The sequence below is a fragment of the Zootermopsis nevadensis genome, unplaced genomic scaffold (assembly GCF_977971745.1).
Source record: "Zootermopsis nevadensis isolate Lab colony 2312 unplaced genomic scaffold, Znev_1.0 Znev_ptg000067l, whole genome shotgun sequence".
NCBI classification, from domain to species: domain Eukaryota; kingdom Metazoa; phylum Arthropoda; class Insecta; order Blattodea; family Termopsidae; genus Zootermopsis; species Zootermopsis nevadensis.
The window spans coordinates 60449-80821 of NW_028259198.1; the positions used below are offsets into that span (position 1 = coordinate 60449).

At 41.4% G+C, this 20373-nt stretch overlaps 1 protein-coding gene across 8 annotated transcripts; it reads left to right on the top strand.

Moving 5' to 3' along the window:
- The first annotated feature begins 452 nt into the window (after window positions 1-452).
- On the top strand, window positions 453-19805 carry LOC147871086 (transcription-associated protein 1-like). 8 transcript variants are annotated; one of them, XM_087341273.1, is made up of 11 exons: window positions 453-1471; window positions 1944-2041; window positions 2541-2626; window positions 2897-3118; window positions 3465-3664; window positions 6542-6631; window positions 10782-10914; window positions 14197-14358; window positions 14587-14725; window positions 14831-15006; window positions 19404-19805. In XM_087341273.1, the coding sequence occupies exons 2-5, from the start codon at window positions 2029-2031 to the stop codon at window positions 3513-3515; spliced, it is 372 nt and encodes a 123-aa protein (XP_087197399.1). In that variant the 5' UTR covers window positions 453-1471; window positions 1944-2028; the 3' UTR covers window positions 3516-3664; window positions 6542-6631; window positions 10782-10914; window positions 14197-14358; window positions 14587-14725; window positions 14831-15006; window positions 19404-19805. The 8 variants fall into 8 exon arrangements, 5 of the variants coding, with proteins under 5 accessions (XP_087197399.1, XP_087197394.1, XP_087197396.1 ...); XM_087341268.1 differs by lacking the exon at window positions 2541-2626 and having other exon boundaries at window positions 473-1471; XM_087341270.1 differs by lacking the exon at window positions 2541-2626 and having other exon boundaries at window positions 473-1471; window positions 14264-14358.
- Window positions 19806-20373: the final 568 nt, after the last annotated feature.

Below are 20373 nucleotides of genomic sequence, written 5' to 3' on the forward strand. Positions count from 1 at the left end.
TATTCAGGTATGTTAGAGAGTAGAGTTTCTTTGCATTCCATAGATCTTTCTTAGGACTAAACCATGGGATGCAGAGCAAGTCATTTCATACAGTAAACATAAACTTCAGGACTTCATTCAATATACTTTTGACACAATTACAAGAACGTGTTTCACATATGAATGTACATAACCTTCAGATTTTGCAATTCAAGTATGAAAGCTAATTTCAGTGCAGGCTTGAATACATTTATATCACAATTTAGAGTTTTAATTGTTGGTTGGTGATTATTAAATAACTTGACACGTGTAAAGTACACTCCTCTTTGACATTTAGCAGGGTTTACATCTTGTAATTCAATTATGTACATCTGTATTTCTTTTAAAATTATCCAACTTTTCCACCACAAATGATAGCAAGCAGAATATAAATTCACTTGCAAGTGGAAGTATATTAAATTTACGAAATTATTCTCTATAAGGTAAGCAGCTTTTGACACCTGCCATTGTTGTGATTATTTTCTTTTGCATGTAAAAAGCCTTATTAGTGTGTGTGATAAGGAATTGCATTATTCAGGTATGTTAGAGAGTAGAGTTTCTTTGCATTCCATAGATCCTTCTTAGGAGTAATCCAAAGGATGCAGTACAAGTCATTTCATACAATAAACATAAACTTCAGGACTTCATTCAATATATGTAAACCTCAGTACTTTTGACACAATGCAAGGACGTGTTTCATATGTGAATGTACATAACCTTCAGATTCTGCAATACAGGTATTAAAAAAAATTACAAATTAATATACATAAACCTCAGAATTTTAAATAGAAATGCAAAACCACTTTAAATATAGATTATAGATATACATAAAACTGAGGAAATTTCAGCAGAGGTGAAATAAACTGCAGAATGGAAAGTGTGAGTGATGAGGTGACCTCTCAATGCACGCTTGAACACCTTTAAATCATTTAGAGTTTAAATTGTTGGTGGAAGATTATTAAATAACTTGGTACGCGTATAGTACGTTCCTTTTTGACGTTTATTAGGGTTAGCATAGACTATACAAAAATTATATGCTTGTAGTTAATTTTTATTTCAGTGTTGTTGAGATTTGTCAAACTTGTTTCCACTTGCAAAATAAAAGTCTAGGTGTCCATGAAACCCAAAGTTTCTGGAAATAAATATGACATGCGCCCTGATGTGGAGAAAAGGTGTTTAGAGTATTACAGTAAGTGCAGTACGTGAAAGTATTATAACAATGCCGCATGGAAGTTACTGTAACTAAAACATTTCACTTTCCTTAGTCGTTATAACTTGAAACTGTCGCTTGTGTTTTCCAGGTCGTGGAGACAGCATCTAGTGCTCAGAAGTCAAGCACGACGGATCCGTTCTACCGTCGTCAGTGCTGGGAAATAATTTGCTGTTTCTTGGTGGCATCCCTGAATTTTAATGATGATGAGAATAGAGTGCAGCAGCTTTTCTCCTGTCCAAGGTATATAAGAGCAGTTGGAGGCAGAAGAATATTGTCAAACTAACCTCATTCTTGATATTAAAATAGTGTACAAAATAAAAGATGTTTTTCCAGCCTGATGGTACTAACATGACATAACAGATTGTTAATCACTGGCTTTTCTTCGCAGAATTGTAAGCGAGTCCCAAGGCAGTCTATGAGGCACTGATATAGATTTTTCTCTGAGCACCCAGAACTCATTATTTACTGGTACAGTGAGCCCGTTAGAGGCTGTATCACAATTAGTTTGTGTTTAGTATCCTGCCAGTACCAGGAGGCTTCTACAAGTAATGTATTTCTTTGTCATATCATAAACCCAGTTTTCCCATTTGCTCTGTGCCTCTTACATCAGTTGCTGATTTAGGAAGCAGCTACTGCATTGGCCACTGCTGTGACCATTGAACATTAGGATGTGAGTGTAATTATCTGTACTCATTGTGATTCGCTGTTGCAGTTTTGATGATCCACATGTGGAGATCTCCGCAGTCCATGGGATTCCGTTCAGATTGCAGGACAAGCAAGACAGAGCCACTCACCAGATGGCAGTCACAGGTAAGTTCATCCATTTGAGTAAATTGTTTAATAAACTTCTTTTCTGAATTACAATGCCATTATTGAAGGAAGAAGACCTTTTGTCCTGAAAAGTAGTAAATGGTTTTAATGAAATAAAGAACTTGTCTATTTCTTCTATTGAGACTACAAAGAAACAATGAAGAACGTGATTTTTCTTTGCCAGTTTAAGGAACCACATTTTGAGGCTGACCTCCACATAGTTCTATAATTGAGAATGCATGGAGTTTACCTCCATGCTCCCACTGCCTCATGGCATTGCGCTTAGTCACAAGGATAACTTCAGCTGATATAGCGAACCATTAAATGTTTAAAAACCATAATCGGTGTTGGTTTTCTGTAAGTCCAAGTGGTGTTAGAACCCAAAGACCACTGTGAGAACCTGAAATCTCTCTTAAAACCACATTTAGTACGTGAACTTGTTGAAAGCGTCTGCTTCATATCTGGAACAGCCAGTAAGGCCTGTTGTGTATGTTGGTAGGTGTGTTTGTTGCTGCAGCCATGAAAGAGTTACGACGGTGTTCCTTGTGTGTCACTGCACAATGGTGGCGATATCACAGGCAGCTGGTGAGTTCAGTTTTATAAATTTAGATTGTTCAACATTGAAACAATTTATATTACTGTTGGTGAAGTTTCCACCTTTGCTTCCAGAAGGCATTATAAAGTGGCATTACTGATGGTGATATGGAAAATAAATCTAATTGATACGGCTACCTCTTGCCCCTTGTCGGTTGAATTCACCTTAGTAGTAGAAGTGCTACAGATGTTGGCTGTGTTGTAGTGGCTTGCCATTTCTTAATCTTTCATTTACGTCCTTTCTTTATGACATCAAAACAGGCGAACCTGAAGGGCATGGACCGACTGGTGTTTATAGACTCCCTTGCTGTCATAATGGGGCACGAGGAGAGGGAGCCGTGTAAGCCGGGACACCTGGCACTTGTTCCTATCTTGGAGACAGCGATCAACATCCTCGGCTCCAGACAGACTGCAAGCGAACTGTTCGTTAAATATCCACTGAATCAGTGGCAAGGGAAGTTGCGTGGGACTGACGTGACGTGTGTGAGTTGTAGAGTTTGTAGTTGCAGTATTATGACGTGTGGAATAATGGCCCACTTGGCGAATGTTTTAAATTTGCTGGGGAGGAGGAAAGAAAGGCTCCAGTATGAATCTGTGAGCGAGGGAGTTAAGAATTTGTCAGGTCGCTGGTTGTGACCCGTATTTAAAGTTAACTTGTGAATGGGTTTGTAATGAACTTGACAGAATTTGTCTTCTGAAAATGGAAGGTCCTTGTTCATTGGCTAAGGTGGGAGTGTTAACTGCTTGGTGAAGTAAAACTGTGTGTTCTTAGAAGAGTGTGATGTCTTGATTTCTTGAATGTGAATGTATTTTCTCTTTCTGGGAGTAGCAGATTACGAGAAACAGAATGATCCTTCAGATTCTACTGAGCACCACGTGATCCGCGTACTGCCAGCCAGAGAAGCGTTGAAGTACGTGCGGCAACAGTTGGCAGACCGACTTGATGTCAGAAGATTAAACCTGCTGGGACAAAGAAGGAACCTCGTATCCGCAAGAGACTGATATCGGTCTGAACCAGGCATTCGTTGTGTGAGTACATGAGCATTAGAATGTATTTGATGTGGTTGTTGTGTGAGAGAGATGAGTCTGTCCAATTTTATTAGGTACTTTAGATGTTGTGACTGTAAGTGTGAGAGTTGATATGTTGAAAGACGTAAATGTGGTGAGGGATTGGCATTATTGCAGTATCTGTGGTACGCTAGAGGCATTCATGATATTGTTCATAGGATATCAGAATGTGAGGTTTATTTATCCTTTTTAGACGAGGGTGGTGACTATTTGTGATAAGGTTTTGTTACATGTGAGATGTGTGCAGTGCTGAGGAGCCTTTAATGTGGTCTGTTTACTAATTAATAAGTGAGCATTTGCCAGTGTAAGTAATTTAGTTTTGTGCACAGTGAGCGGAGCTGCCGGGATATTTTCTGTGCTTTTGGTTAATTTTGAGAGTTTGCTGTGTTGAGCAAGGGGATCGGTTACAAAACTTGTAAGTTTGTGGTGTGGTATTCGTTATGAATTTGGATTTGCTTGCAAAAATGGAGATGACTGTCAGAGGTTCCATTTATTTGAGACTTAACCATAAGTTGAGAGTTGTCAGGTGTCAGTCTCATGGACATGTGATGAGGCTCAGTATTACTTCTGGTATATTTCATGGTTGGGGGTGGGGATGGGATTTGCATTAGGATCGAGGAGTGGTGTGGTTGGTTGGAACCAAGTATAGAAAGGCAGTGCCACTTATGTGGGTCACAATGTACCAGTGCTGGTGTTGTCAGGATTGTTATATTATGTGTGTAAAATGGTTGTGAAGAGTTCTTGGCTTAGGAAAGACTAATTTGTTAGTCTTGTCAGTCAGATTGTTTATAGGAAGAATGTAGAGTTATTGACCATTTAGTTTGGTTAAAGATTGTTGACCTGGAAATGAAATGATATATGATGTCTGTTTGGTGTTCGTTGACCACCTTGGCTGCTCCCTCATAAATATATTTTTACATAACCCCTCCTTCCTCTCATCTTGGGCTCCCATATCGCACCCACGAAACCCTCAGTTATTTTTTTTAGAGGGCAGAAATCAGGAAGGAAATGCATACAATACGAAACCCGTGTCTCCCCTCCTTTCATTTCTAAAACGTATTACTACTGTAAGAATCTGTGCTGAAATGGAAGGGAGAGGACTTTAAGTGGTACAGCTCTTTTGCAGGATGTTTGTTAAAATATTAGATGTTCGAGCCGTCTGTGAGTGAAGATTCCTTTGCGTATGATTCTTGGAGGCAGAACGTAGCTTTGTTTGTTGCACGTTTTATTGATCTTGTTATTGGGTAGTCAGTCAACATACGATGACGATGTTGAAGGGGTCCCGGGATCTTAATAAACATTGTGACCACAATCAGAAATTCTCATGCAGACATGCTGGCAATTCAGTAATCAGCGTGCACTAAAACTCATCTCGTAAAACTGTTTATTGACGTAATGTCAGATGCAAAATATTGTTTTGTAGAATTGCTTTCTTTATTTTGTTGTGTTTCTACTTGTTAAAGTTGTTACATTGAGAGTGCTGCTGCTGGTGTCATGGAGAGATGTTTCCTCAAAGTAAGAAATTTTTGGTGGCTCTCCTTTACTTAGTGGGGAATTCCCATGTCCACAGTACAGAGTGTCTAAGTATTTGCGACCGGGTTGGTGGCCCCAGCACCCTGCCAGTTTCTTTAGCACTTACAGTCATCCTTCCATCATGTTATGTGAATTGGGTGTGGAGCGACAGAGAGAAGGCAGGCAGTTGTCTGCTGGTTCTGTAATTGCTGGAAATGTGACCATACGAGTAACCAAGACTTCGAATAAAAATCTTCCCCAAGATGTGGGCGTAGGTGTGCGGATTGTTTTAAAAAGGGTAGCAGAAAAATTGAACGTAGTTTAGCATAATGAATGGCGCGTTGCTTTGGTTAACAAGGAAATGATCATTTTTTTTACCGTAGCCGAAACAAATTATTTACGAACACACAGTCACGAAGGTCATATTGAACGGCTTTTCGCGTTTGCTTTACTTCATCGTTTTGTAGTCTGATTTGACTTCGTTTGTCCCCACCATTTTCCTACGTAATACGACCATAATTCGTTGCGTTGGATACGTTACTGGGGGGGGGGGGGGGGGAAAGGGTCCCTTTGTAATTTATGAAAGTGACATTTGACAACTTCCTGAAGCGTAGCCTAGAACGTTTGTACATTGGCCGACAGAATTCGTGTATTTCTACATTGTTTTGAGGTCTTGTTCGTCCTCGTAATCTTTAAAAAACAACTCAGCTCAATTTGAATACTAAGAAAAGTGTTAAAACTAGTTACTACGTGTTTGTCCAGGAAGGCACTGATGTTTTGTAGTTGGTAATATTACCAGTTTGTTACGATTCTAGTGAGGCAGTCAGAAAGGGAAAGAATGAGCACGGAAGTTGCATATGGCAGATTAGATGTTTGGAAGAAGATGGCAATAATGATGATGACAGTAATTGCAGTAAACTTGTCTTCGCGATGTGTGTGTTACTTTTTCTTCAGAATCGTCACCTTTACTCGGAACACCTGATGTGATCTGGATATGCCATTCTGGTCGCTGTGGTGTGACAGCAGATAGGTTGCGGTGTTTAAATATCAGTGTTGTAATGCAGTTTGGAATATGCAGGGTTCCTAATGACGTAGGATGTGGAAAGAGGCAACTCCATTCTGAATGAACCTGGTTTCATGCGGAATGTCACAGACATTGCACTTTGGAATTTCCTGGAAACTCGGCTATGCTGTCAGAGGAATTTTGCACTTATCTTCATCCAAGATTGTTTCCTTCCACACAAGAGACTGAGCTACTGTCGCAGTTTAAAATATAAGGTGACATTTTCATTGATCTGTCTTTTACACGAACATTTGTCATTTCAGAGTTGGTGACCTTGAAATAATGACTTTTTGTACAGACTGGATGCAGCGGCTTGTCACCATTTAGATTCAGCTGTAACGAGTATTGCCCAGGTAAATGTTAGGTGGAGGGAATATGTTGTTTGTGGCAATTCTTACTAATATAGAATATCACAAGTTCTTATCTAATAAAAGAATTATTAAGAAATCTGTGCTCCTGCCCTCCACTCTCTCCGTTTTAGTTTTGATTAGATCGATCATTGACGGTGGACGTCATGGTCTCTTACAATTGAACAAAGTTTGAGATAAGGGATTCCTATTTATTATTAATGTTCATCACATTTAATGTTTTCGTCTGAATTTGTGAACTCTTGTAAGAGAATTAAACTTTTTTAACACAATTTCAAGTAACATTAGATTGACTTCTGTTTGTTCACGGCAACATTGATAATAAAAGAATATTCCAGTAGGCAATTAATATTTTAAAGGAATGAAAGGTGTTTCGTATCCCAGAATCTTAATAAAAATTAATGGATCTTAAGAAGTGGGGTTTATATTCTGAACAATAATTCTAACACTTTACATCTCTTGATACATGGACATTATTAAAGCGTTTTAGGGAGCTGAAAGAAATTTTTATTCCGGATTTAGAGGAATAAATATCGAAGAATCTCCCTCTCATTATCTCCTACATCAGCAGATTAAATCCGGGGAATGCTTGCTATTATTGAGTGCAAAGTATTTATGGGTGCAAAACGTGGTCTTTCACATTGAGGGAGGAACATAGACTGAGGAGCTCTGAGAACAGAGTGTCGAGGAAGATGTCTGGACCCAAAATGAAGGTGGGACGGATAATAGAGAAAAATGCATGACGAGCTCCTCAGCCGATGTTTTTAGGGCGAGTTGAAAGTTTACAAGGCCTGAAGGGAACACCTCGGCGTAGGTGGGAAGATAACATTAACACGAATCTTACGGAGATGGGGTCTCAATGGAGTGAACTGGATGCAACTGACTCAGGATAGACCCCGGTGGCGGACTTTTGTGAACACGATGATGTACCCGACAGACATTAAGGTGGCTCATAAATCCTTTGAAAGGGTTACAAAGTTCAAATATCTGGGAACAACAAAAACGATTCAAAATGATGCTCACGACGAAGTTAGGAGGAGACTAAATTCCGGAAATGCTTGCAACTTCTCAGTCCAAAATATTTTGTCTTCCCGTCTGATTTCTAAGAACCTGAAAATTAAAGTATACAAAACAATAATCCTGCCTGTTGTTTTGTATGGGTGCGAAACATGGTCTCTCACTCAGAGGGAGGAACACAGATTGCAGGTGTTTGAGAATCGGGTGTTGAGGAGGATATTTGGGCCTAGGAGGGAAGACGATGGGGCGTGGAGAAAACTGCACAATGACGAGCTTAAAAATCTGTACTCCTCCCCCAATATTGTCAGGCTGATTAAGTCGAGAAGAATGAGATGGGCTGGGCATGTAGCGCGCATGGATGGGACAAGAGGTGTGCACCGGGTACTGGTTTGGAAGCCTAAAGGGAAGAGACCGCTGGGGAGACCTAGACGTAGATGGGAGGATAATGTCAGGCGGGATCTATGGGAGATAGGATTTGAAGGAGACTGGATTTTGTTGGCCCAGGACAGAGCTTTGGTTAGTTCGGTGATGAACCTTCGGGTTCGGTAAGCCATCTAGTTAGTTAGTCAATCGGTCAACGACATGGCCAGCTTCCTTATTAATTATGATTGTCCCAGTTGTCGCTGCTCGCAACAGTTACCTTCGTTACAACTAAAGGTACGACATTTTATTTTACATCCATTGTCCTAGCACTGTGCGAGATTATGTCAAGAACTTCTTTACAGTTCGTGTACTGATTAAGTTACAAGTTCACGCTGCAACCTGTAGCAACTAGATATCCCACCCGATATGTAGGACTGTTTGTAGTGGCAGCGTGCTGCAATGGAGTGCGATACTGGCCGGGTTAATACGACCCACACAATCGTATGTCCCAGTGACGCATTAAACCACGGAAGACATTGTAAAGAACCTTGACTTAATCACATTAACGTATAGATGCTTCTGGAGTGTGTGCCCATAAGAATAGCAGTAACTTGGGTGTTCTGTTTTAATGGATTTATCTGAAATGACATATGGGAATACCTTCCCCTACAAGCGTTGATGGGTACCTCATTCAGGCGTAAGCTCCCAGTCTATTTGCGCAAACGCAATTATGACAGAAACAATATCTGCTGTGGAAACCTCAAATCTTACAATATAGTTCTGGTTTGAGGGGGTAAGTAGAGGATTACATGACCTACGAAGCTAAGATGCTAGCCAAACCTCGACTGCTAACACTTAATTGTTCATCATGGAAGATAAATTACGATCCAAAAACTCAACTACCAAAGTTTTAACTCCCCTGACCCCCATCCCGGAGTGGGATTTGGCCAACACTTTTGAAAAAGTCACGCTTTGCCACTGTGGGAATTCCTTTTCGAAATTTTTTGCTCAGAATATAACTTTTGGGCCAAGCTGGTGCGGCATTACTTTTCTCTCTTTAACTCCCTCTGCATTTATGATCTCCTCCCTCCCCCCCCCCATCTGGACACATCACATCAACTGGATGCTGTATGGACGTAGAATACCACACGGCAAACACGTACGTACTGTGGCAAAGTCCGTCATAAATAAATATGAATCTGCCTTCAATGTGTGGATAATGGCAACCCATATCAACCTTCAGACATACATGAATGTACAAAAGAAATGTATCTAATCTCGATCTTATGTGTACATGATGCCTTTTATGTTGATTTTATCATTTTGTTTTCTATATTACTCCATATTTATTAATGTTTTCTTTAAATCATTGCTTTACAGACTAATATTGAACATCAGATGAACCACGCCATATAAAAAACAATACCTTCGTTCTAATATATAAGAGTAATCTGATAAGAACATCTTTCATAAACTGCATAACATTGTAAAGGATTGTAATTCGAGTTTTAAATTTACCAATCTAATTTATACCTGAAGACGGTTAAATATAACCGAAACATGTCGTAAGAGACGTTCCAATTTGTAAATCGATCATTCGATGCGGAACGTGAAATGATATTTTAAATATTTTATATTTTATCATCTTATTAAAAATTGTGATTTGACGGCAAATATTAAAACATTTATCAGTGTTGTTTTGCATGTCTTACGTTTGCACAAACTTGGTGACTATGAACTGTCTGCTGGATATATGATTGATTTCTTAGTTACCTAACCAGCAGACATTCGCAAGTACGTTATTCTGAAGTTTTGTCATTTCCTTTTGATTTATTGTCTGGTAACTTTCAAGGATCTGTATTAGGACCTTTGTTGTTTAATGTGCAATGTCATTAAATTGTAAGGCCATAAAGTCTCCTCAATATAGTTCTTTACTTTGAAAGGACGCAGAAAGCTTAAAGAATTTGAAAAATGTAAACTTCAAAAAATTTTGAAAAATTTCAAAATTTTTGGGTTTTGTGTTGTTTTTTTTGACAATTTCCAGCAATTTTAGTTTTTTCAAAAAAATTAAAAAAATTATGAAAATGTCGAAATTTTTCCCATTCTATACCTACCAGAAACGTTGAATGACACCCAGTCCATGCGAGACTCCGTCTGTGCAGCACCCAATCTCTGCTTCTCACGGTCTCGGCCCGGCTGGCCATGGGGCCTTTCCCGCGAAAGAGTTCCCGGCGACCGGCCGACCATTGTATCTGTCCCCTCTTCGAGGCCTGCCTCGCTCGCGGCACTGCGTTCTGAGCCACCCGTAAATCAGCAATCGCCGGTCGTCGGGGTCCGCAGGCCGGCAGTCGGCTCCTCGGCTGCCGCCAGAGGCACGGGCAGCCTCCCCTTGACAGCTCACTAACACTTATTTGCAAAAATATATATAAATACGTACATAAAAACGTATGTATGCATATATATATTATTTTTTATTCTTATCAAGTCGGTATCGCCGAGGGGTTTGTGGTGCCAAGCATTACAGAAAACTACGACGCACCGCCGGACATTGACTCGGAACTCGACCGACCAAGTAGCATGCACCGCACTCGCGCGCGCACACAGAAGCCACGGCAACGTACTTTATGTGATTTCTTATTATATTATGTTTTTACTCTTTTTTGATTCTACCAAAATTTCTTATTCTCTCAAAAATATATATGCATATTTATATACACATGCGTATTTATATATTCTTAATTTTATTCTTATGTAGTCGGTATCGCCGAGGGACTTGTGCTGTCAGGCAACGCGGAAAGTAGCACGCACCGAAGAAGTTAGCCAGTCAGATATTACGCACCGTGTGACTTTGACTCAGGCAGCCAACTACCGCACACAAACGAGACACGGTAAGCTGCTTGTACGTGATGTTTATTTATATTTTAATTTGGAGTTCCCCCCTTCTCTTATTGTTTCATTCTTCGCACTGCGTCGTACATGGACGGTCGAGCTCTGCGGCTATGTCCCACGGTGCGTGGTAGTTAAGACAGTCGAGCAAAGTCCGTCATAAATAAATATGAATGTACAAAAGAAATGTATCTAATCTCGATCTTATGTGTACATGGGATATACGGATATCCGCACGTAGGAACGTTGAAACTTCGATATCAGCAGACGTGCGTGATTACACCAAACGCACTGATGATAATGTTTGGCATGTCAGTGGTCCCCAACCTTTTTTTTGCCCAAGGGCACATTTGAGAGTTTATGAGATTGTGGCGGGCACCAACCAATTAACAAAGCCAAATTTTGTTTTCTCTGGACAAATAAGATACGGACACCAAATAATACACAAAAGAACACGACGTTTATTGATACAAGAAACCACGCAATCAAAAATACGTACTTTTATAAGTACAATTATTATTACCCAAGTGGGAAGTCAGTGTGATGTTTGGCACTGCATTTCAGCGGCCAGTTTTACAAATTTGGGAGAGTAGGATGATGTTGCTGCTCGCAATCGTCAAGATGGGCATTAGTACGTGGAGAACTGTGCTTTGATTTTATAATGTTCATGGTTGAACGGCCTTTATTATTCAGTATAACCTCTTTCCGTATCAACGCGGGCACCGCGTTGGGGACCACTGTTGTACATTATTTCGCCCTCACATCTTCATCAGTTATCAGAGTGATTATTCTCTTGTAACATTGATGTCACTGTTAGGTCAAGGTCATGACAAAGTCAAGACAAGATCGCCCCAATAGTTTGCCAGATAGAGGTCTTTAAAATTCTCAAGGTCATACGTATTTATGCCAAACGGTGAATACCTGATTGACCATACTCATGTCAAAATGAGGTCACGTATAGGTCAAGGAAGCCACGACAAATTCGGCCCAATAGTTTCGTAGATACTGGTCTTAAAAAATCTCAAGGTTATATCTTCTCACCAATATTTCTGCTAGCCAGCCACCCTAGGGCCACACCCTTTACCCCAGGGCCACTACCCCAGTCGCACCCCTTCCCAGGGCTATCCCCTTCTTTGGGCCAACCCTCATGATCACCCCTACCCAAGATCGCCCCCCCCCCGGGACCATCCCCTTAGGATCCTTTCAGCATCACCATATCCCAGGAACCACAGCATCCCCTAGGACCCAAGGATTCCCTGATGAACTCCAGGGACACTGCCCTCTAGGACCACGGCAGGATCCCCGAAGACAATCACCTCTAGAATCCCCTATAACCCCCTCCAGGATTCCTCGGATTTACCAGGACTCCCCATGACCATCCTAGTATTCCCCACAGATTTCCTAGGATCCCCACCAAGGATTCCCTACCCAGATCTAGCAGAATCTGCCACCAAACATTTCCAACAGAATTTCCCACGGTCGCAACCCACGATCCCGCAGGATTCCCCACCAAAAATTCCCATATTATCCCACATAGGATCCCCAACCAGAATTCAAAACGAGGGGCCGCCACCCCAAAAAAATTTCACCCCCGCGCCCTAACCCCCGCGCCCTAATCCCCGCGCCCTAAACCCCGCGCCCTAACCCCCGCGCCCTAACCCCCGCGCCCTAACCCCCGCGCCCTAACCCCCGCGCCCTAACCCCCGCGCCCTAACCCCCGCGCCCTAACCCCCGCGCCCTAACCCCCGCGCCCTAACCCCCGCGCCCTAACCCCCGCGCCCTAACCCCCGCGCCCTAACCCCCGCGCCCTAACCCCCGCGCCCTAACCCCCGCGCCCTAACCCCCGCGCCCTAACCCCCGCGCCCTAACCCCCGCGCCCTAACCCCCGCGCCCTAACCCCCGCGCCCTAACCCCCGCGCCCTAACCCCCGCGCCATAACCCCCGCGCCATAACCCCCGCGCCATAACCCCCGCGCCCTAACCCCCGCGCCCTAACCCCCGCGCCCTAACCCCCGCGCCCTAACCCCCGCGACCCACGAAGGGAGGTGGAGGCCCAGGCTGTTTCTTGAGCGAGCAGAGGCGCGGACCCGGATCCGGACAATGGCCTGGGCGCCGGGCGCCTGGTGGCGGGTTCCAACGAACCGCCCGAGTCGGACGAGTCCAACTCGTTGGCTTTGCGCTCGCACGCTACGGAAAACAGAACCTTGTGGGCGAGGCGAGTCGTCCAAGTCTTTCGACTAACCGACCTGGCAACAGATCTTGTCTAGGGGATATAGCAAGAGCATAGTAAGATTAGGTATAATGAAAGGACCACTCAAAATTCGAAAATTGTACCATCAGCGAAAGCGCAGTAATTGATATGGAATAATACCGACAGGGGGGCTCAACCGCAGCCGCTAAGTGGTCATAGGAACTTAAAACAAACCTCTTAAAGCAAAATAATAACTTGCGCCCTCTGTGCGGGACGGCGCTTGTGGTGGGTCCCGATGTTCCCGCACAGAGGACGCTGCCGTTTATTTTATGTTTTTAAGCTTTGTTTTATTCTCTACGACCATTTACAGTCTGAGGCTGACCCTCCGTCCCGCGATTTAGTTTCATTCGATTAAATCATTGAGTTTTCGCTGCTCGTAGTATTTTCGCTTCTAGTGTTTTATTACTGGACGTATAATTTTATCTGCCCCTTAGTCATCTCTGCCGACGCGCGTTGGATGAGTTTTTCATCTTTGCCTTTCCCAGCATGCTCCGCGAAACTTGTTTCCTACGGACAAGTTGAGTTTTTTCCGGTTGTCTGTCTCCTGCTTCGGTACAGCGCGTATGTACGCAGTCTTTACGTAAGTTGGGGCTTCAGTCGGCCATTTTGATATTACGTCTCAGCTTGTATTTGGTTTAATTCTCGATTTATTCGACAGCCAAAGAGTTGTTGAAGGTTTCGTGGTGGTAGTACGAGGCTCTAAAGAATGCAGGCGATTTCGTGATATTGAAAATACTAACCGATTTTCTCTAGAAATTACAAACGTCTTTGAGTTAGATTTTATTAACCCTTGCACCATTGAAAATGTAATCCTGAAATCTGAAGCGAAAATAATAATAATAAATTCTTATTGTGTGGATTTCCACCTCTTTTGCCATTCACTGTACGTGTAATGTAAGCACAAATCGATGAAAATTGTAATATTGATTATAATTGACTCCTGGATTTGACCTTATCATAATGAATACAGATTTAACCTGGTCGGATAGATAACGACCCTGACTTATCGGCATTTCTGTCTGGCGGCTTTACAGGTGAATTACGTCGCTTTTCCATGGAGAAAGTGGAGTGATATAAGATCGTCTATATATTTTTCTCTAGGACTGTGACAACGCACATGCGAGAGTACATGTGTCCTGTTGTGGGTCCTCGGGTGCTACGTCCTGTACAACGCGAGCCTACTTAAGTCATTCAAGGTGAGTTGCATGAAATATTCCGTCCTCTGAAGAAGAGAGTTCTGAAAGTACGTTGAGAGAAAAACTTATATTGCGTGCTGTTACCGATACAACGTGACTTGGCCTACGTCACACAAGACAAGATGGCTGAAATGACGTTGCAATACTGAACTAAGTATTCTGAGATATTATTTTATTTTACGTTTTGATTGTTCTGTGATTCTGCCCACGCATTCCGTCTCCTTCTAGGTCAGTGGTAACAACCACGTGACACTCGTTCAAGACTTGAGGTTTACGGAGCGGTGAGGATGACGGCCGTTTACATCGTGAGGTCGCTAACACGACAACCCGAAAATTATATTACAGCAGCAGCGAACTAAGGACTCCCGTGAGTACAATGAGAAATTGTCAGATAATGCCCACTGATCGAGTTTCAGAGCGTACGTACAGAAGCGACGTAATTATAAATTCTTGTCATTATGTCTGCTTTGAGGTGATTGGCGGAGCCCTCTTCACATTCACGGTGATTATGATATCATCATTCTTCATCGCCGTCGTGAACCTCTGAACCAGAAGATTTTTCCACGTCTCGCTCCTGGACGCTGCTCTGTGACGTCGTCTGGCTCGAGACGTCTGAAACGATGAGGCACCTGTGAGCGATGGACTCGGGTGAGTACGGTGATGTATTATTTCGAGGTTGATTCAAAATTATAATGACTTTCGTAGATAGTGTTCTGTGGGAAATTAGAAATTAGTATGTCTCGACGGTAATGTAGTGTCTGAGTAAAACCTGGTCTACGTGGATGGGATTTCGCGAAGGTACCGATATCGTCAAAAATTAAAGAATGTTTGAAACCCCCTACGTACGGTAAGGAATCGAGTTCTTTTATGAGTTGGAAACAGAAAGGAAAAGTTACAGATCATTTGAGAATTGTTGATGGGAAAGATTGGAAAAGGAGAAAATGCAGACAATCGCAGAGACGTTGCGTGTCCGGTGATGGACACGCACACTTGCGGTATGAGACCAGTTTCTTGCGTCTGTCTTGTAAACATGTACGGCAGTCATCGTGTAGCTGACAGTCGTTTAACTGGTCAAGGCCGTTCTCTTCGTGTATAAACACAGAAATTTTAAAAACTGACTGGTCGTCCTTACTTCATTTCTGTTGGATAAATTTCGTAAGGAAATGCTGTTGGTGTTAGGTGGACCGAGTATTGCGTACGGAGTCTGTATTGCTTGGATTTGCCGTCTGCCAGGGACGCGACTAGTTTTGTGAGCTGTTTATTCCGAGAATCATAGTTCGTCTGATTAATATTAAAGAATTCAGTCCGTACCGCGAAGAAAACACAACACTTCACCATTACGAAGATCAACTGGTTAACGCTGTTTAAGGAAATGATCGCTGTTTATTCCGAGAATCATAGTTCGTCTGAATAATATTTAAGAATCCAGTTCGTACCGCGAAGAAAACACAACTCTTCAGCATTACGAAGATCAACTGGTTAACGCTGTTTAAGGAAATGATCGCTGTTTATTCCGCGAATCATAGTTCGTCTGATTAATATTAAAGAATTCAGTCCGTACCGCGAAGAAAACACAACACTTCACCATTACGAAGATCAACTGGTTAACGCTGTTTAAGGAAATGATCGTTGTTTATAGTGAGAATCATAGAAAATCCATAAATATAAAAGGCATCATAATTAAAACACTTGGTACATACGTTGAAGTAAACTTTCAGAATTGAACTAATTGGTATTTAGCATTCTCTGTTGAAGGCTTAATGTACCGTTTACATACCTTTTTCTTTATCAGTATTACTTCGCCCCACTCGCTTGTAAATAATCTTCTTGAATCTCTTTCCCTAAGTGTTTTCAAGTTCGGATTGTCTTACAGAGTGAGAAACGAAGTATTACGCCTGTCTAAATCATCAAGAAATATTATAGGACTGTTAACTTAGTTGAAGCATCTCTCTCTCTCTCTGTCTGTCTGTCTGTGTTTTTAATAAGTTCCGAAGATTAGGATGGGTTGACACTCAGGTTACAGTAAATTGGTTCATCGATTCTCGACAGATTCTGACGAATTTAGGACCGCGTTCAGGTGTGTGTTGCTCTAAAATCCAGTCGTTCCTCAGCTCGAATATTTGTTGCGCCATTGAACATTGTCTCGAGAATAATAGCAAAACTTGAAAAAGTCGCTGTTTCCAGCACTTCGTGTCCCATTTAATAAGTTGAACACGTGTACGTGTTCAGTACGAGAAAGAAATTGCTGCCGTGTTTGAAAACATGTTTTAAGCTGGAAGAAACCAGCAGATAGTCTCAATAAATGCACCGCGTGAATGGAATTCTTAGGAATATTACACATTCTCCAACTTTGTCGCATTGCTCATATCACGTGTAACCATGGATTAAATTCCTTGTGGAATCGAATTCAGACAAATAATTATCTTTTTCTGTTATTTCGTGTCATGAACTGATGACCTTGGTTGAAAGAGTGCGTCTTAATGCACTTCCATAAAATTCTCCGCTGTTCGTGGAGACGCTTTCAAAAAATTATGCAGTACTTGAAAGAATTGGCACAATGGCGGCGTGACCTGTTGATTTGACCCTAGGGATCCGTGTAATGTTTGCCCAAGTGCATGGTAACAAATGAAACATGTCTGTGCGCACGGGCGTAATATCGAAAGTCAATTTTGGAGCTACCTGCCTTGTCCAATGCCTAATCCATTCAGAATTTTTTGTCCTAGATGCATGCAAGTTTAAATTTATGGATATTCTTAATCGTGGCTTTGTACTTTTAATACATAAATTAATAACGAGGGTCATGGCTGATAGTACCAATGGAAGGTAACAGATAGTGACATACAGTTAATATCGAATTTGACGAAAATCGGCCTGTGTAATGTTAGTAGTACGTGTTAGAAACGAAGAGTATTGACTGCGAATGGTTGTTTGGAAATGGGGGGCACGTTTTGACCTTAAGGTCGTATCGCAGGGCCGGTATCCAGTCGATATTCCAGCAAGCTTCTGGTAGCGTCGGACACCATCGTACATATACGTGCGTTCGACTGTGAGTTATACAGTAGCTGTGCATGGTCCCAGATCAAAATAACCCTTTAATGCAAATATTATTATTATTATTATATGTCCAAATTTCTGTAATAATCAGTGAGACTTTAATTTCTATTTTTATCGTATGCGTGTATGGCATTATTAATTATTTTAGAAAGAATTTATTTTATTGAAATGACACCAGATGCCATACAACTTTCTTTTTTAAATTTTACATGCTTTGCCATCGATATGACCATCAAAGGTAGTCTTGCGAATTTCTGAGGTGGGAGTTAGAAGCTAACAATAGGCTCAGCCAGTAAAATTATCCGCCTTGAATGGAAAGTTCAGCTTAGTGTTCACAAAATCCCGTCACTGGTGTCTTTCCTGAGCTATATTAATCCATTTCGCAACCTTGAAAAGTACTTCCGTAAGAACAATTTTAATATTATCCTCCCAGTTACACCTAATGTTATAGAATGTAACATTAATGCTCACCAATCTTTAGCCCTGAGGATGGAAGAAATATATTCCTCGGAAATATTTGTTACTCCACATGATACTTGAACGAATAATATCTGATTTCTTTAAATCCGGGTCGTATGAGTCATTACATCCAGACTCTATATCCTCTGCAATATGTCAATTTTAAAAGAGATTATTCTTGTTTAATGTTTCACGGACTAATCACATTTCTGTTCCTTGTTTGAGTCTCTCATATCTTTGTAAACTTTTCCGCATAAAATGATTATTATCCAATTTCTTTTAAATCGAATATTGACAAATTACACCCGTATCTGTTTTGCCAGAGCATGGGATTATGAACATGTGGACGTCATTCTCTGTTCCGTAATACGTCGTTAACTGGTCAGATGTTTACAGCAGGTCGCAGTAACCCCGTACCCGTTTAACCGTTGAGCACACTGGCTAGAACCTGGTGCTGTTGGAATGTCTTGGTGTAGATAGAAATCACTGTCTTCCTTTGATGTATGGTCCCTCATCATGCACGTAGTCTGTTTAATGATCGGTCAGGGTTAGTTCCACAGATCAGGAGAGGTGGGTAAGTAAACATACAAGAAATAAATATTGAGTTGTCCTACTCGATAGGTTTCGGGTTCGAATCTCTCCCCGTCGACAGACAATCGTTAGAGATCTTTCTCGTCCTTTTTAGTATTCTGAAGCATATTTTAAGACACATTAAATGTAGACAGCTATCGCTTTATTCAATGTAATTTCAAGTTCATATTTTAGAAGAATCATGCCATTTTATGGGGTATAACGGACAAAATTTTAAGACTAATAAATTGCCCGCTAAGAATGACGGCAAAAATGTAAGTAGTAAACAATAATAATCATAAGAATTATCCGATTAGACCCAACATCTCTTAGCAGCGTTACCATGGCAACGGTTATTTATAAATGTTATCCCGTAAGGTCCAAAATCGCTTGGGAGCAAATAATCATAACCGAAAAATGTTTTATGAATGTCTTTTGTGATGTTGCGTCATCATAAGGGCCCACCATCATCGCTGTTATGATGGAGGTAGCAATATCATTTCCTAAACGTCGGTAAAATTAATCATCACAATCACCACAGTGAGAACAGGAGATAACAATTTACGCGCAGATTGAAGATGTAAGGCACAAATTTCTATCTTGCGAGGCCGAGGCGTAGTGTCGGGACAGATAATACCCGCATCCCCCCCCCCCCGAAGCTGCTTTTAATGAGTGCTTTTTCTATAATTAGTCTAGCATTTCAGAAAAGAGTGTGTTGTGTTTAGGAGATAACTTTCAACCAAGCTGTTTGTATGTTCTAATCAAAATAACGTTGACCATGAATTTAGAATCTTTTGTCTTCTAGTCTGATAAATAAAAGTTGTAAATATTAATGAACAACACACGGTTATGTTTAAATTTGGTTTGCTATCATCGTAATTAATGTTAATATGAATAATATGGAGCTTCAGACCCTACATATAAATTCTTGTCATTATATGGGACATTCTGTCTGGTTTCAGGGGAACGGCAAGTGAATCTTCGTGGTTCCGAAACTCAGAGGAGGATCTTCATGGCATTTTCACCCGTGCGGGTGCGTCTACACGCTCCGGGGAACCCGGACGCTGCACTCTTGTCGTGTTTCCAGTGTCGGCGGTCATCTCTCCGGCATATTTCGTTTCTACCATCTTTGCTGGCGAGTGAAACGAATTACTTTAATTTTAAATTAACACACGACTAACGCCTGGGGTGCAGGGGTTAAACTCCTTCCAATGTTCCTTAATTTTGAGTCTCCAATTAATGTTTTGCTTGTTCCATCCCTTGAGCAAAATGAATTCAGATTCTTTCTATTTACTCGTCTTCTTCTTTCTTTTCTTCTTTTTCGCCTTCTTCCTACCCTCAGAGGATAGACGGGTTAGAGTAGAGTTGTAGCTGCATGCATTCTTAACCACTAACAACATCATCGACCCTGCAGTCCAGCCGCTGCGCTGCAACGGAATATCAGCGGAATCCAGCAAAGACGCAGTTAGTTTGCCCACAATATTAGAAATGTTGAGGGTGTGAGGTCACAGACCATGCGTTAAGTTGCAGTGGTGGGATTTGCTAAAGCATATATAGAAGATATTGAGGATTTTAAAAAGTGGGGATTTTCTGTTTTGATGATCTGAGTAACGGCTAGCTTTTCAAGTTAAGTAATTTTGAGGTGACTTAAGCGTCTGCTAACACAAACTATAAAGCGGGGAAGATTTTAAATTTGGAAAATTTCATGGGGCTGAAAACTACATTATCGTTCTTTATTTACATAGCTTTGCCCTTAGATTACAATCATATTGCAGGACAGACGTACAGTTCAAATTTAACCACCTCTGACGCAGACAAAGTTCATTCAGTGAAAGTGATTGAGATTTATGGTATCGTAGGCATCAGTACTATGACATTAAAGTGTGGATTGATGGGAGATCCACACTGAAATTAGGGACGAGACGTAGTGGA